This window comes from Macrotis lagotis, chromosome 1 (genome assembly GCF_037893015.1).
Source record: "Macrotis lagotis isolate mMagLag1 chromosome 1, bilby.v1.9.chrom.fasta, whole genome shotgun sequence".
NCBI lineage: Eukaryota > Metazoa > Chordata > Mammalia > Peramelemorphia > Peramelidae > Macrotis > Macrotis lagotis.
The window spans coordinates 33,909,071-33,927,126 of NC_133658.1; the positions used below are offsets into that span (position 1 = coordinate 33,909,071).

The window sequence follows — 18,056 nt, forward strand, 5'->3', positions numbered from 1 at the left end:
GGGCATTCTCTGATACCTAAAGCAGTGTTTGGTCCACTGCACCACAGCTGGCTTCCTTAAGAGCAGACAAAGCACTTCAGACTGGTTCCTAGGGCAAATTGTAGGAAGGAAATGGGTGGCTGGTTCCTGTGCCTATTGGGTAAGAGGCCTTGGGAGATGGACATCTTCACTACAAGGTATCTCAGGGTTATGCAAAGAGGACATTGGCCAAAATGCCCTTTCTCATTCATACTTCTGACCAAAAGGTTAAAGATGAGCTATTTATTTAGGGATTTTGTATTTGACCTGGTTGTAGAAAGGCAGGGTGGGGTGGCACTCTAGCTATTGTCTTTATCCTGGATACTGACTCGATGGACTCTTAGTCCAATCTTAGGATGAAAAACTATCTCCAAAAAGGAACAATTTTAATTCTTTTTAGAAAGGTGGTGCTAGGGTTCATAAACTTCTTGTAATGCATAGTGAATTGGACCTGAGACATTAAAAAAGGATCTGTAGTATCAGTTGGTGGCTTTAGGACTCAAGATTCTTGTTCTGCCCATTGGAAACTACAAATGCAACATAGCCTTTGTCCCTGGAACTCCAGGGGCAGCAAAATCCTAAAACTTTATTCCTTGCCACAGCACGTGAAGGTAGGGAATGGCAAGGTCACTACGCAGACTTACTTAAGGCATGTGATCCACAGTGCTAGGGAGGGGGGTTCACTTTCTCCCACCTCTTTAAAACCTGTAGCAGCATAAGGGGCAGAAATGATACTGATATCTTTGGACCTGGCTGTTCATACCCTCTACCACCCCCTCTGCCATTTTCCCATATTCTTTTAATTTGCCTTTGACCTTGGCCAAGTTGGGGAGAAAATAATTTTAGATAGTCCAGCTTTGTTGAAGGTGAGAATCTTAACAAAAGACCTTGACCAGTTTGTTGATTAATGCTGGCACTGGTAGACTGGGGCCCCCTCTCTGCTCAGAGCTACATATGAAAGGGGAGAGAAACCTAGAGTCCCTAGGTTTGGCTGGGGGCAAACTGCTGCTGCTGACTCCCCCTGGTCTAAGTGTTCATTTTCACCTGGTGCTTGGTAAGGCAAGGCTGGCTTTTCGGACTTAAAAGCCCAGCTCTCTCCCAGTGCACTACCTAGCTGGACCAAGGCAGAGAAAAACAACTGAGAGGCCCCATTGGGTCTGTAATAAGCAAAGGCAATGGTCCTGCTGATGGATGCCTTTCCTATGAAGCTAAATTCGGGCTCAGTGCGGTTCCTGCTGGGTTTCTAATGAATCCTAAAATGTTGGCAGCCCCAGAAAGCTGGGCCAAGGGGGAGGCTTGATGAATGGTCAGCTTTCATTTGGTATATATTTATTCCTCCTGAATAAAACGTTTCTAGAGGCTTTGACCTTGTGTACCCCACGTGCAAACATGTTAGTGTGGCATTCAAATGCACCAGATGACCTCCATGTGCCAAAGCAGGTACAGATGCTCTGCGTAATACTTTTTAAGCCAAATTGTCTACTTTTATGATTCAGGTTTTCGTTCTCATGAAGTATGAATGATGGAAGAAGTGGCGATCTAGGCCAAAGATTTTCCCCTTCTAATTACCTGGTTAGTATAGGTCAGCTTGAGGACAAACCCTAAAATTAGTAAAAACAGTGAAAAATACTTGTTGTATCAACAGCAATTGGGATAAAGTTTACCTACTGGGGACAGGGAAGCTGGGCTTTGGCTACTGAAATCAATGACCCAGTAAGGTCAGACCTAGCTAGCTAAGGAAGCAAAGGGAAAAAGTCTCAATATATGGCTGGCGATCTCCACCAAGAATGACAGCCGAGTTCTGCCACAATTGCTACCTGGACCCACTGTCCTTAGGGCCATCCAATTTGAAGAAAGAGACATGGGCAAGAGAACTCCTTTTTAAAAAATGACTTGGAAAAATTATTCTATACAAATTTCTTGAATACATCATTGTTCTGGGATTGGTTCTCCTTGTCAGAAACCAGGGGCCTTGACAATTCAGAGCTCTGAGCGTATGGGTGTGTAGCTGGACTCCTTGGGATTAGCATCCAAGGAATCCGACACTGAAGGGGTCAGTTCTGAAGGTGACTCAAAGGGTCGCAGGTTGGCATAGGTCACTTCCCGGGCCAGCTGTTCCAAGGAGGGACGACCCAAGATCAGATTGCGCAGAGAGATACAAGTCATCAGGAAGCTAAGAAGAGAGGTAGAGGGTTGAGCAAACACAACAGACACCTAAATTACACTCTCTTCTCTACCACCCGAAGCCAGCTGAATGAGGAAGCTTGTACCACAGCACCCTCAGGAGGCTCAGGAGGCCTCGGAGCAGGTTGTGAGTAATTTTTAGAGGGCAAGGAGACCCACATACTCATTAAAAGTTCTGATCCCACTCCCCTTCCTCCAACTGAAGGGAGGTCACCAGACTCAAGTTCTCCCGTCTGTGGCAGTATCATCCCGTGATGACCCAACTAACGTGATCCTGGGATGCTCAGTGGGGATGGCACTGACCTTCTGCGGAAGATGTAGAGCTTTCGCAGCAGGAAGCGGGATAGCCTTTCATAGAAAGGGGAGCTGCGCCGCCTCTGGATTTCCTGGAGACGCTGTTGTCTTCGCAAGAAGGTCTGGACCAGAGGAGTTAACTCAGGTCCGCCTTTCACTTCCCCCTCCAACAAGGGGCGCAGCTCCGGAGGCAGCGGTCCTGATTCTGTTCAGGAAGAGGGAACAAAGTCAGCTCTTGACAGCCAGCGCTATCTTCATGTGACCTGGAAGCACTGCCCTCCAGTCTGGCATGTTGAAAGACTTCTGTTCACATCCCAGCTGTGGAACCCCGGGCCAGTGACCTTTCTCTGCCTCAGCTTCCTCATATAAAATGAGGATGATAACATCTTCCTCCCAGGTGGTTGTATCTGTAGAGTGCTTAGCACACTATAGAAAGGCTGTTATTATTTTAACTATTGTACCGGGGATTCCCTGTGCTAGGAGCTGCAGATTACAAACACTGTCTGCTTGACCTACTCGGAGAGCCCGCCATCCAACATTCTGCGGTGTGAACACAGTCACCCCTTTAAGCAATATGCCAAGAAGGGACCGCTCCTCCTCTGGACCCCAGGTCACTGGGAAGTGAAGAGTCTTCTACCGAAGGGCCCCAAAGAGCCGCTCCCTGGAGGAGGAAGCCTCACGGCGGCCTCGGAGCTCAGCCGCCATCACTCACCACTGCCATTCTCCACTTTCTCCTTGAGTTCCTGTAACCGTGCCAAGTCTCGCTCCAGTGCCAGCTCTGTCGTGTTGACATAGATGTACATGTAACAAGAAGGACCCGGTGACATTGTGTAGACCTTGTGATATTCACCAGCCGGCAACTGCCAAGGAGGAGAGGGAGCCTTGGGGCATCAGGCCATCCTCCCCAGTCCTGTCTGCCTCCTGATTTCTGCCCCCCCTTACAAACAAGCCTAAGAAGAAGGGCTGGGTTTCTGCCTGGGGGAACCCCAGCTCTCCATCACAGCTCCAAGAGTTCTCCCCTAGTGTGTGACTGAGGTTCAACCTCAGAGTAAAGCCACATCATTTTTCCCTTTGGTCCAAGCTCCCTCTGGCCCTCTGGCTCCTAGTACCTACCTGGACTCTGTCCCCTTCCTGAAGGGAAAGATTCCTCTGCTCTGCCACCAACTCTATGGTCACTTCCCCCTGCAGCAGCTGGATACTAGTGTTTCCCAAATCTTCACTCACAAAATTCTCCAGGTGCAACCCTGCCAGAGCCAAAGAATTTATCATGCCCACTCTCCCATGGTCACCTCTGCTCACCTAGTCACCTACCCTGCCCTCTCTCCCACATACAGCACCCCCCCTTTCATACCAGGGAAGTCAGCAATGAAGACCACCTCAGTGTGGTTGTCCAGGCTGTTCTCAATCTCTTGGAATTTCTCCCTCCAGGGAGATAAGTCCAGCAACAAGGGCTGGAGCCAGGGCGTTGGACGGAAGGGAGACCAAGCAGCCCGCACGATGTCCACTCGAGGGTCAAAAAGCCTTCCGGCAGAAAGGGTTATTTACCAAAAACATTCCCTTGTTCTGAAAAGCACCCTTCCCAGCAAGAAGCTTGTCTCCTGGTCCTACACGACCCAGGTGGGGAGGGAGGCCAGGGGCCACCTGGCCAGGGGCCAGCCCTTTGAGGAGGCTCGGTTTCTGCCTAGGTTGCAGTGCCCCCTGCAGGTGACACTGTGACAGTCAGTGAAGTGCGATGACAAAGGTGAGCTTTTTTCTCCCATCCCTCTATGACCACTTGCTGGGAGCTTATCCCCCTCACCTCTGCTGGAAGCGATCGTTGATAGAGACCCAGACGTCAAAGTAGATCTGGGGGTCAGAGACATTGTAGTTGGGTAGCAGGCGGTTCAGGCACATGGCATACTGTTTCAGCATGTCTGCATGGTCCTTCCATCGGCGACTCTGAGTAAACACCTGACATCAAGAAGAAGAATATGGCAAGGAGAGGAAGGATTCAAGAGAACCCAAGCTGTCTGGTTGGCCACGGGGCCACCGCATTATGAGATGGAATGCTAAAACCTGACCTGACATGGCAATTCCCCTCCTGAGGGCCATCTCTGACAATTGTCTCACAAAGTAGCCCCTGTCATTTCTAGAAAGTCTCACATTCTGAGCCAAAATCTACCTCCCACAATTTCCATCTCTATTCTACTTCTACCCTTCGGAAACAAGATTAAGCCTGAACCCTTCTTCCACATGAAAGATCTTAAAATTGCTGAAATCTTTGTTTACAGGTGAGCCCTCCCCAGTATCCTCACAACTGATCATCCCATGTCATGATTTCCTATTTCCTCATCCTTCTGGTCCCTTCTCTGGATGTCCTCTGAGTGATCAAAGTCCTTCCTACGATGTGGCATTTCAGTCGTCCATGGCTCCAAACAGGAGCAAACAAGCAGAGGAAATCATTTCCCTGGAAATAATCTGGACACTAGACGGCTGTGAATGTATTAGTCTCTAATGTATTAGCGATGTCCATGACCCATTACTGGCCCACGAGGAAGCTTATCACTAAGCCCACAGGTGGGTCCTTTCAAACATTTCCTTTCCACACTTCACCCCCACCCCTCAGACCATCCCTCCCCTTAATCCTGTGCCATCTTAATTTAAGATTTCAAATACTTTTCCCTTTCCCTTCATGAGGGGCCAGACAGGAAGCTCAAAGAGGCTCTCAAAGGGAAGAATCAGGATTCTGGGGCTGTTGCTCACCCCAGGATTGAGATAGCCTAATTCCCCAGTGCGACCGTCTCGATAGGTGATCTTAACATGCTGGTGGGAGCGAGAGTGCACCATCATGTCCCAGGAGTAGCCGTAAAGCCCATTGGTCCAGTTGTTATAGCCCTGGGAAGGGATAACAGGAAAACCACTCCTGTGGTAGGAAATTTATGATGTGAGCCACTCTCCCGAGCTGAGGAGGGTGGGCCGATGGAGCCGAAGGGCCCAGACTCCCTTAGTCTACACGAGCTCTGCCTGGCATGACGAGCTGCCCACCCACGAGTCTTCCAGCTTTATCATCCGTCCTATTTTTCCCAGTTTCACCCACCAGGTCCCATTTCTGTCCTGTACCTGGGTAATAAAGTGGGAGTAGGGCAGGAAGAGCTGCTCCGCCAGATAGAGCAGGGTGAAGATGGCTCCCAACCGATGCCGGGCCCGGGGGCTGCCTTTGGCCCGGCCTCTCTTGTACACACAGGACATACTGGGCTGGGCATCAGCGGTGCTTGGCAGTAGGCCTCGAAGCCACCAAGGAGAGCAAGCAACCAACCTCCTGGGCCAGTCAGGGTAGCAGAAGAGGGGGCTGCTGGCTAACATGACAAAGGGGAACATCCCTAGCAGAATAAAGAAAGGACTTCCATCTGACATGTCCCCCAAAGCTCTTGACCTGACACCAACTCAAAAGCAGCCCAGAGTCCGCCCAGGAGGCCTTCGTGTCCTCATTCCCAGTTCAATCCCTCTCAAGCCCCGCTGCCTTTCTGACCTGCTCCCAGCACAGCCCTTCCACTCCCACACAGTGCTCGGGTCACCGGGGCTCCTGGCTTCCTTCAGCCCCCAAGCACTAACCGATGCTAAAGAGCTGGGAATTCATACAGTGGAAGTAGGAGACAAACAGAAGACCGATGGCTCTAGAAGCATCAAAAAACAGCAGGAAGCCGGCCAAGAGATCTAAGAGCAGCCCACACCAGTGCACCACAAGTAGGCTGGTCATTCCCTCTGAGAGCACCAGCCTGTCAACACAGAGGGCAGGCTTCAGGCTGCTGAGGGCACAGGGCTCTCTGCCTTCCACCCTTCTAAGGAAAATGTCAAGTCATTAAATTCCCAATGATGGGCAGAGGACCTTGTCAAGGAGCCCCCCCACCCACTAAGGCAGCCTCTGGGCCTGCTTTCATCAGGCTCCTCTCATCCTGTGATACATCAGATGGCCCAAGTGGTCCATGACGTGGCCCAGTCTGGCAGGCAATGTGTGAGATCAAAATCAAAACAAAGTCGGATGAACAGAATGAGGAGTGTTCTGGAGACTGGGAGGGTAAAGAGAAGGGTCGATGAAAGTTAAATGACATTGATGAGACACAGAACAGGCCAGAGCGAGAAAAAGGAACTTGGAAAACAATGCAGCTGAGAACACAAATGCAGAAGAGAAACTGGGGCTGAACCCCCGGCTCTGTCTGCATAGAATGTTCATCCACATTGTGGTGGCAGACAGAGCAGCCCAGGGACAAAGAGGCCACTGAGGGACAGGACGCAGTTTTTTGCCACTTACTCTCTATCTCCATTTCTCCCTTGTTTTCTTCTCTCTTCCCCTCCCTCCTGCTCTTCCACCCTCCCTCCTCCCCTTCTCTTCTCTCCCTCTCTTTCCCTTCCTTCCTTTTCTCTTGCACTCTGCTTCTTCCCTTCCCTCCCTTCTTCCTTTTTCTCCCTCTTTTTCTTCTCCCTCTCTCTCTTTCCCTCCATTCTCTTGCTCATCTTTCTTGTTTCTTCCATTTGCTCTTGGTTATTTTTGCAAGGCAATGGGATTAAGTGACTTGTCCAAGGTCTCACAGCTAAATAAGTATTAAGTGTCTGAGACCGGATTAGAACTCAGGTCCCCCTGACTCCAGGGCCGGTGCTCTATCCACTGCGCCACCTAGCTGACTCTCTTGCTTCTTATTTCCTTCCCTTCTCCCTGTATCTCCAATTTGCCAGTAGTGGCCCCAGCCATGTCTGGGGAGCCCTACTGGTGAATAGATTCCTGAGGAGGCAAAAGAAGGAAAACAGAAGCCAACATGTAGGGTAGCAATTATCCCTGACTGGAGGAAAGCCACAATGCCACCACCTTCCTCCATGCCCAGGGGCATCCCCTCCCCAGGACCCCACTCACTTGAAGGGATCGAAAAGCCAGTGGCGGGACAGGGAGCCCATGGAATAGCCTCCAATCCAGTCTGCATCGAGCTTCTTCACTCCGGCGATAAAATACACGATGAATATCTAAATATGCAAAACCCCAACCCAAAGAACAAATGAGGACCACCACCCTTGTGTTCAAGAGTCAGTCAGGGAGGTCAGAGTTCATTATCTAAGAGAGGACAGCTTGGTCTTCTCAAGATATACAAAAATATCTCTTCTCTATACAAAAGAAGGAACATTTCAGAGAGAGTTGAATGGGTTGACTAACCTACTCTCCCTTTTGTTTGTCCTACATTTTCAAAGACCACATCATTCGAAGATCACAACATTTCAAAGACCACAACATGACAAGCATGTGAGTTGGCTTTGAGTGAGGAGATGCTGTGCTAAGTCCCCAGCCTCACTTTCTCTTCCTGAGCCGTCTGGATCCAGTGGCCAGATATGAATTAGGATGACTGGAGAAGGCAATCAGAGTGAAGTGACCTGGCCAAGGTAACACAGCTAGTAAGAGTCAAGTGTTGGAGGCTGGATTCAAACTCCTGTCTTCCTGACTCAATTCTCCCTATACAAGGAGAAAAGAAAGTTTCCTTAACTGGTCTCCATGCCTCTACTTTCTCTTCTCCCCAGTTAACCTTCCATAGAGCCTCCAAACAGATATGGCTAAAGCACAATTTATCCAATCATGTATCTCCTTTGTTCAAGAAGCTTGGTGGCTCCCTACTGCCTCCAGGATGAAACGGTGACCACTCGGTTACTCTGTTTGCTCCTCAAGTCCTTCACGGTGAGGTCCAGCCTATTCTTCCTGACTTACTGGACATTCCTTCTCATACCACAGTCCTGCACAACTTCCCTGCCTGCTGCTCCCTGTGAGGGATGTCCCATCCCACCCATGCCCCTTGAGCCTCCAGATTAAACTCAAGGGCCATCATCTGTAGGAAAGGGGTCCCTGGAAAGTACTTTACACATTTTAAAAACACTTCAAGTTTTTTTTTTTGCAAGGCAAATGAGGTTAAGTGACTTGCCCAAGGCCACACAGCTAGGTAATTATTGTGTCTGATTCTGGATTTGAACTCAGGTCCTCCTGACTCCAGGGCTGGTGCTCTATCCACTGCGCCACCTAGCCGCCCCTACTTTGCACATTTTTAAGGGACATATCTGTTTCTATATTCCAATGGAATAGAACTTCTTGAGGAAAGGCCGTATGAAGCAGAGGTGCCAGAACCTGTGACAGATACTGGATTCCCAAGTCCAAGGAATGCAAGAATCTCTGCCTATTAGAAGCTTACACTCCAGTTGTCTGTTTATATAGCTGAGTCTAGAAATGAATCAATACAATACAAATATATATACTGAGTTTCTCTCCTATTTACACACAAATCTGCCGCCACCTAGATACTTCTACTTAGGTGTGTATGGGGGGGGCGGCTTGGCAGGGGAGGTGCTAGCAGTTGGCTTCAGGCACACATTGAGACAGGATCTGGCATTTAAAGGGGAAAAAAGAGTCTATGACAGAGATGAGAGGAAAACTAGCTCCAGGCAGGGCCCCAGAGGGTATAAAAGTAGGGAAGCTGGAGATGAAGTCTAAGGTCTGGAGAAAGGCCAGTGGGCCTGCACCAAAGAGGAGAGGAACATCCACAGGCTGGGGCCAGAAGCCTCAGGAAGCCACTGGACTTGACAAAGTTGCAGAGTCACAGCCTCATCTAAGGAAACATCCTTAGGCATCAGGGTGTTGAGGGGCTGGAATGGCGAGATACTGGAGGCAGGGAGATGAGCCATAGCCAGGGAAGGGTTAGAAGGCCTGAACAAGGGTGGTTAGGAGAGGAGAGACCAGACACAGGAGGTGTGGGAAGTGGGAGGAACAAGATAGCGACTGTCAAGTCCAGTGGCTTCCTGAGGTTGTGAACCTGGGAGACTAGAAGGACAGGGAAGCTGCCTTCAGCTGAGGGAAAAAGAGACTGAGTTCACTTTTGCACTCAGTTGTATGGAGTTTAAGATGGGCCTGAAACACCCAATCTGAAATGCCCAAAAGGCAGTTGGTGACGCAAGACTGAAGCTCAGAGGAGATGGGGCTAGTCGGATAGATCGGGGAGTCATCTGCCTAGAAAAGGCAGCCCATGGGAGAGCTGAGGTTGCAGAGAGGAGGACAATGGAGGGGCAAGCAAAGAGGGCTCAGGAGGGAACCCTCGTATCCTGGCCCACAGAAGGGGCTGAACTGGGCTGGGAGCGGAAGGGAATAAGAGCGTCGGCCAGATTGACCCCAATGAGTCTTACGTACCTGTCCACGCAGGACAGTATAGTTCCAAAGTGGGACGTGGGCATTCCTCTTACAGGGATTCCTTAAGCCATCCAGGGACCTGTGCTCAGAGAAGGAAAGCAATAAAGGTTAGGGGGTACCATCTAGGGTCTAATTCTCTACCCGGCTTATTCCAAGGATGCCCTCATCTCCTACTATGTTCTTTTGCTTGGGAACTTTGTTTCCAAAGCCCCTTTATCATAAAATCTTAGACCTGGTCCCACCCAATACATCAACCTCTTTGACAATTGATTACCTAGCTTCTTCTTGAAGACTTCCAGGGACAGGGAACTCACTACCTACCAAAAGACCTCATTTTATTGCTGAACAGCAGTAGATAGACGTTTTCTCTTGATGAACTGAGATATGTCGATATGTCACTTCTGCACTCTAGAACCACCCTTCAACTATCTGGAGAGAGCAATCATGTCTACCCTCAGTGTCCACTTGAGGGCTCTTTTTTTTTTTTAGGTTTTTTGCAAGGCAAATGGGGTTAAGTGGCTTGCCCAAGGCCACACAGCTAGGCAATTATTAAGTGTCTGAGGTTGGATTTGAACTCAGGGCCTCCTGACTCCAGGGCCAGTGCTTTATCCACTGCGCCACCTAGCCGCCCCACACTTGAGGACTCTTAAAAAATGACTGCATTAATGACCCAGTGGAGCCCAAAAGGTAACCAGGAAGGGATGGCACCTCTCTCTCCACTGGCATTCTCCATTTCCAGGGACCATCTTTAGAATCCATGTAAACCATGGCTTGAATTTTTCAAGTCCACTTTGCCAAGTTCAAAATGTGCTTCTGACACCTAGGTGGCTTGTGCCAGCCCTTCCTCCACCCACCTCTATCCCCAACCATCCAACCCCTGGACCACCTCATACCAGTAGCGGTTGGCATCCATGAAGGACAGCTGGAAAGCCAACAGTCCGTACAGGTAGGAATGATTGTTCCATGAGGTCTTGTCCAGCAGAAACACATACCAGTAGGGCAGCAGGAACAAGAGGCAGCTCAGACGGTACCACAGCCCCAGCATCATGCCCAGAGCCCCTGGGATTAAGTTGTGGGGAGGGGGATGTTGGGGAACAGTCAATGTTAGAAGGTCATCAACCCCAAGGACCTGGCAGTGCCAGAGGTTACTGCAAAATCAAGGGGAGGACTCCAGAGGTCCAACCATTCCCTAGCATGCCACCCAGGGCCTATCTCTAGCCCACAGTTCTCCTCACCCAAAAACATGATGGTGTAGACAAGGTACATCCAGTCAAGTGGCAGCGGATGCAGAGCATCTACCAAGGGGAAGCGGCACACCTCAAGCCCATCCAGGTATTTGTGGTCCAAGGAGCTAAGGCCTCGCTCCTGGGGAATGTCTACTACCATAAGCAGCCCTAGAAAAGTGATGTTCGGTACGGTCAATAATTGCTGACATTTATGTAGCACCTCCTATGAGCCAGGGGCAGCTAGGTGGCATGGTGGAGAGAATGACAGGCCTAGAGTCAGGAAGACCTGAGTTCCAATCCAGCCTCACACCTACTAGCTGTGGGACCCTGTTTAGTGATGAGTCACTAAACCCTGTTTGCCTCCCTTTGCTCCTCTGTCAAATGAGTTGGAGAAGGAAATGGCAAACCCTTCCAGGATCTCTGCCAACAAGACCCCAAATAGCACCACGAAGAGTCAGACACAACTAAACGACAACAATGTACCAGGCACTTTACAATGATTTCACTGGATTCACATATTGACCCTGGAGCTAGGGTCAATATACTTCCATTCAGTATATCACCTGGATACCCATGGTTAGCCCCTGGGCCGGCGAGCACAGGGCCAAGGAGAAGCTGGTGTGAGGACCAATCATTGATGCGTCAGAAAACCTGCTTTGGGGGTGGCTAGGGGGCGCAGTGGATAGAGAACCGGCCCTGGGAGTCAGGAGTACCTGAGTTCAAATCTGACCTCAGACATTTAATAACGACCTAGCTGTGTGGCCTTGGGGAAGTCATTTAAAAAAAATAAAGAAAGCCTTCCCAGTCTGAACAAATGGCAGTATGTGAAATAATGGACAAAAGGGACAGACAATGCTGGGAAGGTCAGTATGAAATATGATAACAGCACGATGAAGAAAACTCTGAGAGACTCAAGGACAGATCAAGGCAAGGCTCATCTTCAGTTCCACAGGACAGACTTGAAGCACGTTCCCCGCTCCCCGACTGACAGGGAACGGCCTCAAAAGGCAGAAGCGGATGTATGTTTTTGGACATCACAAATGTACAGATTTATTTTGCTGGAATCCGTAAATCTGTCACCAGATTTTCAATTTTCAGTGGGGGAGATGGATGGAAGGAGGAGGCTTAGGGAGCGAGGGTTAGTGTTGCCAGAAAAGAAAGAAAAGGAAGGGAAAAAAGAGAGGGAAATGGAAGGAGAGGAGAAGGGAGGGGGGAGGGGAAAAGAAGAGAAAGGAAAGGAAGGGGAAAGGGAAGAAGAAAGGAGAAGGGAAGGGGAGCATTTTTCAATGCTGAAAGGAGAGCGGGCCAGGAAGAATCACAGGCAGAATAGCGTTGATAGTGATATGATGGATTTATTATATATTTCAAAAAGACGAGTGTCCTGACAGATCTGGAGGGTCCCGTGCAATGTTCTTTTTCTGTCCTCCTACGCCCATGGAAAAGCTCGCCCGGTTTGGTGTCTGCTGAGTGCAGAGCAAGGCTGGGGGGTGCACGGCCTGCCTCCTGGGGTCACTGCCCCTGAGGTCCGGGGAGCAGGCCCGGTCTCAGCCGGGTCACCCCGCTCGGTCCTCCCAGCACCCACTGTTTACCTTCCTGCGGGTCAGAGTCCTGCTCCCAGCAGGGCAGCCCGGCCCCAGGGGCCCCGGGAGCCCCGCACCCCTCACCCATGCAGGCGGGGGGCGTCCGACTCACCGAAGAGGAAGCGGAACACCCCAAGGCTGGCGGGGTCAGTCGGTCGGTTTAGCAGGGCCACCAGGCTCCGCCAGCTGCGGACGTGGGGCCACTGGAAGCCAAGGAGCTGGGCCATGCGGCTGCCCGGCCCGGGCCCCCCGGGCCCCGGGCCCCCGCCCCGCTGCTTCTTTGGAGGGAGCCCTGCGGCCAAGGGAAAGGCGGGGGTCGAGGGGGCTCCCCTCCGACCAGTGACCCCGGGGCGCTGTCTCTGAGAGGAGACCCCTCCACTCTGGCCCAGGGTCCCCCCTCCTGGGCACCTCCAAACGGGGTGGCGGGGGCCTCTGCAGACCCCCCCCACTCTGCTAACGACCAACCCCTCCTGCTGGGCCCCTGCCCCCACTGATCCACGGCCCCTCCGGCTGGGCCCCCTGCCCCCACTGATCCACGGCCCCTCCTGCTGGGCCCCCACTGATCCACGGGCCCCTCCGGCTGGGGCCCCCTGCCCCCACTAATCCACGGCCCCCACTGATCCACGGCCCCTCCGGCTGGGGCTCCCCGCCTGCTCCTGGGGCGCACCCCCCCCCCCCCCGCGGGCAGGGGCGCCACCTCGCGCGGCCTGGGCCGGGGCCTGCATTGCTCCGCTCCCGCCGCCGCCGCGTCTCTCTGGCTCCGCCCCGCCCCGCCCCGCCCCGCCCCGAGCGCCGCGCACGCGCAGGAGGAGGGCTGAGGCCGGGAGCCCCGCCCCGGCCCGCGACACGCCAGCACGCCCCGCCCCCACCCGGCCCAGCGGCGCCCCCTGCAGACGGCCGAGGGCAGGACGCGCCGCGAGCTCTGGGCGGAGCCCGGCCGCGCCCCCTGCTGGCCGCGCAGGACCTGAGGCTCCCCCTGCTCCCGGACCTCCTGCTCTTCCCCAAGGGCGGGGGGAAGGGGTAGAGGCAGCCCCCTCCCCCCCCCCGGCTCAGCCCCTCCATCCTGAACCCCCAGGGCCGGGGGGGAGGCGGGACCCGACTGGCTTTCACCTGCTTCGGCATCCCCAGCGCCCACCGGGTGTCTGTACACAGGAGGCGCCTAATGCGTGCTTATTGGAGCAATGAATGTAAACCTCCCCATCCCTCCTCAAAAGCGTGTGGCCTCTGACTCCCCTCTCCCGATGAGTTGGGGGCTAGGTGGCAGTGCATAGAGCACAAGCCCTAGGGTCGGGAGGACCTGAGTTCAAATCCATCCTCAGACACTTACTGCTTACTTAGCTGTGTGACCTTGGGCAAGGCACTCGCAAAAAAACAATTTTAAAAATGCCAGTGAGTCCAGCGTTTGGCTCTTTCAGCATGCCTCTGCACCTCCCTCCCTGCCTCTTCAGCCTCCTCAGTTCCCAAACCCAGTCCTCTACTCACCTTCAGACGGGTCAGAACATGGTCGGACCCCTGGTGGTCATCACCCACATGGGCTCCATTTGCATGCTCAAGATACCGCCATGCCTTACTAGCCCATTGCCTGGCATCCAGGGCCATCTCTGGTCTTGCTGAGTCCTTTCTGCCCACTGGACCCAGATGACTCCGGAGGAGAAAGTGAGCACCCGCCCAATTCAATTCATGTGCCTCTCGTGATGTCAACTCTGACGTCACGGTCACCTTCCAGAACAAAGGGCACACATCTTCATGCCTTACTGCTCCTAGACTTGTTCTTCCTCCTCACCACAAGCTCCAGTCCTTCCTCCCCAGGCCTTTACCAGCTACCACCCCTTTTCTGTCTACACAGTCCTCCCGTCTCAGTCTTCAGCTCATAGAGAAGCAATAACTCTCTCCAGGCTCCTTGTCCCTTGAATCTCTTTGCTCCCCATCATAGGGACTAGTCATGCCTGCCTGGACCCAAACCCTGGGTTCCTGCCGGCATCTTCCTCCTCCTCCACTCACCCTGTGACTGAATGGACCCAGCAAGTCACAATACCAAACTGACTTCATCCATTAGAAACTTTCATTTTAAAAAATGGGGTTTTTTTTTACAAGGTTTAATTTTTTTTTACAAATTTTACCATTTGACCATTTCTCTCTCTATTTCTTTTTCTTTCTCTCTTTCCTTCTTTCTTATGTTTCAGTCTGTATTCAGACACCGTCACTTCTTTCTTTGAGGTAGAGAGCATTCTTTATCATAAGTTCATTAGAGAAATTGCTTCAACATTTTTCCCCACAGTGGCTGTTGCTAGCTGTAGTTCCCCCACCCCCCATTTATCCTATTCTCTCCTTTCTCCCCATCCCTCCTCAAAAGTGTGTTGGATCTGACTCCCCTCTCCCAAGATCTTCCCTCCTCTTCCCCTTTCTCCCATCCCGCTCCTCTCCCTTTTTCCTCTAGGGTAAGATAGACTTTTATACCCAATTGAGTGTGTATACTATTCCCTCTCTGAGCCACTTCCCATGAGAGTACTGCTCATTCACTCCCCCTCACCTGCCCCCTTCTAACACACACAAAACCCACCCCTCTTTTCTCCCAGAGGGCCATCCCTTTAAACAAAGAACTTTTTCAGATTTGCTATCTAATCTCAACTAGGCTCTCAGTGCACTGGTACAATCTTGTTTCTCCTTAATTGATTAATTTTTTTTGGGGGGGGTAAGCGACTTCCACAATTAGGTCATTATTAAGTGTCTGATACCCGATTTGCATTCAGGGCCCCCTGACTCCATGCCAGTGCTCTAGCCACTGTGCCGCCTCGCTGTCCCCTCCTAACTGATTCTCCTCACAGAGGTTGTTCCAAATGTTGTCACTCTCCTGAAGTCTCCCATGCCATCCCCTTCCCCAGCTCTTTCAGCTAGACAGCTCGCCTCATGCTTTCCCAAAATTCTAGCCTTTTCCCACAAGCTCCCTGTCCTCCCTTATTTTTTGCTTCACAATCCCTTGACATCACCGGCCCTCAGATGTTGCAGCGCCCTCATTGGTCTTCATCTCCTCTTCTGGCCTCCCACATCCCTCAGTTGAAAGTGCCCTCTCCAAAGATACCAACCATCTCTTTCTTGCAGAATCCAGGGGTCTTTCTTGGGTCTTCATCCTTCTTGACCTCTCTGCAGCCTTTAACACTCAATGATGGTCTCTTCTTGCACTTTGGATTTCCAGGGCACTGCTCTCCTGGCTCTCCAACTGAGGCAGACAACACTAAGTGACTCATCCAAGGTCACACAGATAACGATATGAGTCAGGATTTGAACTGAGATCTTCCTGACTCTAGGTCCAGCACGCCTCACTACCTGTTGTGGGCCGTGATGAGGCAGAAGCTCACCTGTCAGAGCAGAGGGGTTGAGTCTCTGTAGCCTCACTGTCTAAACCAGTCGTCTGAACGATGAGAGGTCCCTAGATGTGCCTGTCCTGCACGTGTGCACCATAGTTCTGAAGGCTAATGTCTGGCCTTTGTTACCCCTCAAGTCTGCAAAAGAACTTTCCAACATGAGTTGGAAACCCCTTTTAAATAGCAACATTTTTTTTTTTAGGTTTTTGCAAGGCAAATGGGGTTAAGTGGCTTTCCCAAGGCCACACAGCTAGGTAATTATTAAGTGTCTGAGGCGGGATTTGAACTCAGGTACTCCTGACTCCAGGGCTGGTGCTTTATCTACTGTGCCACCTAACCACCCCAAATAGCAACATTTGAGCAGGCGATGAACACAGAAAGAAGTGAACAAAGTTGAGAAGCATCAAGCAAAAGTGAATTCATGGAGAAGGGCTTTGGGGGCAAATTTTAATGAAAAACAAAACTAGTGAAGAAAAGCTCAGATAAAAATCTGTATAAAACTAATAGCTAGCACCTTAAGATTTGAAAAGCACTTTACATGCATTCTTTTATTTGATCCTCATGACAACTCTGAGATAGAGGTGCTATTATCCCTATTTTACAGATGAGAAAACTGAGGCTAGGATGCTTATCCTCAGTCACACAGTTAATAAGTATCTGAGATGGAATTTGAACTCAAGTCTTCCTGACTCCAAGTCCAAGAGACTATTCACAGCATTGCCTAGCTCCCTAGAACGTAGAGGCTATTATTATCATCCCCATTTTATAAATAAGGAAATTGAGGCAGACCTTGATTAAGTGACTTGACCAGAATCACAGAGCTCGTAAGTATCTGGTGAAGGATTTGCACTTGAATCTGTTTAGTGTGCTCCTCTACCCTAATCTGTCCCACCTCCCAACTGCTTATAAAAGAGAGTGCAAGGAAAAGAATCCTGGATTCAGAGTCAGAGAAGTGGGGTTTGTATCCCAGCTGTGCTGCTCAATCCAATCCTGTCTTGCAAGCATTCCCTAAGACCCTAAAGTTTGCAGGGTTACAGAGATACAAAGACAGAACATTTTTTTTTCATCTGAAATTTATTGTTTACACATTTTGTTCTGACTCAAAAACCAAGACTAAAAATAACCAGAAATAAGGAGCATTTTTAAAAAATCTCTCAATATAGATTCTACTTGGGGGATACAACCAGTATTCTGATAAATGTCTGCCTTCTATGAGAAAGGAGAAAACATTGACAAGTGGGGGCTGACAGTTTGTCTCTTCGAATTTAACCATGTGAAACCCCGGGTTTGCAGCCTTGCCAAGCAAATAGTACAGCTCCTCAAATGAAGGGAGAGGACTGAGAGATGCAGGGGTCGGGGAGGGAGTTGTCCACTGAAGTCTGCCGCAGTAGAACTTGAATCTAAGACCAGAGAAAGCAATAGAGATGTAGGGCAGTGCTGGAGTCAGCTCCAACCTGCTTCAAAGTCCATTGTTAAATTTATGGTGTGAGTAAAGCTACAAATCAGGGTTTCATTTGTTGCCTTAGTGATTGTATAAATTTTTTTTTAAATGATGGAGAAATTATAGTAATGCAGATTAATTTAAAAGTATGTTCTGGGGGCAGCTAGGTGGCACAGCCCTGGAGTCAGGAGGACCTGAGTTCAAACCCAGCCTCAGACACTTCATAATGACCTAGCTGTGTGGCCTTGGGCAAGCCACTTAACCCCATTGCCTTGCAAAAAAAAAAAAGTATGTTCTCCTTACACTTTTATTTTTTGAGGATCTGATGGTTAAACATTTACTGACATATTCCTAGATGTAATAAGTGGTCCAGTCAATTCGACTAATAATTATTAAACACTTAAACTGTGTATCAGACATTCTGCTGAGGTTGCAAATGAAAGTTCCTACCTTCAAGGAGCTTCCATTCTAATGAGGCAGATCCAAGATTACACAGAGTAGATGGAAAGCAATTTAGAAAGGGAAGGATCTGGCAGCTGGGGGGACTGAGAAAGGCCTCTGCTGAAGATAGGTTTTGAGCTGAGTCTGGAAGGAAGTCAGAGAGATTGGGGTGGACATGAGGGTGGACAGAGCATTCCAAGGGTGAGGCACAGCAACTACAAAGGCCTGGAGATAAGAAATGGAGTGTCCTGTTCCAGGAACTCCAAGTAGAACAACATTGTTTGAATGGACAATACTTGGAGGAGAGTCAAGGGTAAGAAATTT

The 18,056-nt window shown here is 50.5% G+C and overlaps 1 protein-coding gene across 2 annotated transcripts; it reads right to left on the minus strand.

Moving 5' to 3' along the window:
- Positions 1–1,893: 1,893 nt before the first annotated feature.
- On the minus strand, positions 1,894–14,105 carry GGCX (gamma-glutamyl carboxylase). 2 transcript variants are annotated; one of them, XM_074196456.1, is made up of 15 exons: positions 13,186–13,245; positions 12,601–12,780; positions 10,918–11,076; positions 10,576–10,741; positions 9,683–9,761; positions 7,382–7,488; positions 6,088–6,251; positions 5,596–5,855; positions 5,239–5,370; positions 4,295–4,446; positions 3,848–4,017; positions 3,610–3,740; positions 3,209–3,356; positions 2,506–2,701; positions 1,894–2,191 (listed from the first exon to the last, which is right to left on the minus strand). In XM_074196456.1, the coding sequence occupies exons 1-15, from the start codon at positions 13,211–13,213 to the stop codon at positions 1,999–2,001; spliced, it is 2,265 nt and encodes a 754-aa protein (XP_074052557.1). In that variant the 5' UTR covers positions 13,214–13,245; the 3' UTR covers positions 1,894–1,998. The 2 variants fall into 2 exon arrangements, with proteins under 2 accessions (XP_074052557.1, XP_074052566.1); XM_074196465.1 differs by lacking the exons at positions 12,601–12,780; positions 13,186–13,245 and adding an exon at positions 13,971–14,105.
- Positions 14,106–18,056: the final 3,951 nt, after the last annotated feature.

Excerpts from the sequence above, each read along its gene's own strand:
- GGCX (XM_074196456.1), bottom strand. The coding sequence starts at position 13,213 with ATGCAGGCCCCGGCCCAGGCCGCGCGAG. Across the intron at positions 10,742-10,917 it reads CTACACCATCATGTTTTTGG|GGGCTCTGGGCATGATGCTG; the intron begins GTGAGGAGAACT and ends ACTTAATCCCAG. Across the intron at positions 9,762-10,575 it reads ATGGATGCCAACCGCTACTG|GTCCCTGGATGGCTTAAGGA; the intron begins GTATGAGGTGGT and ends CTCTGAGCACAG.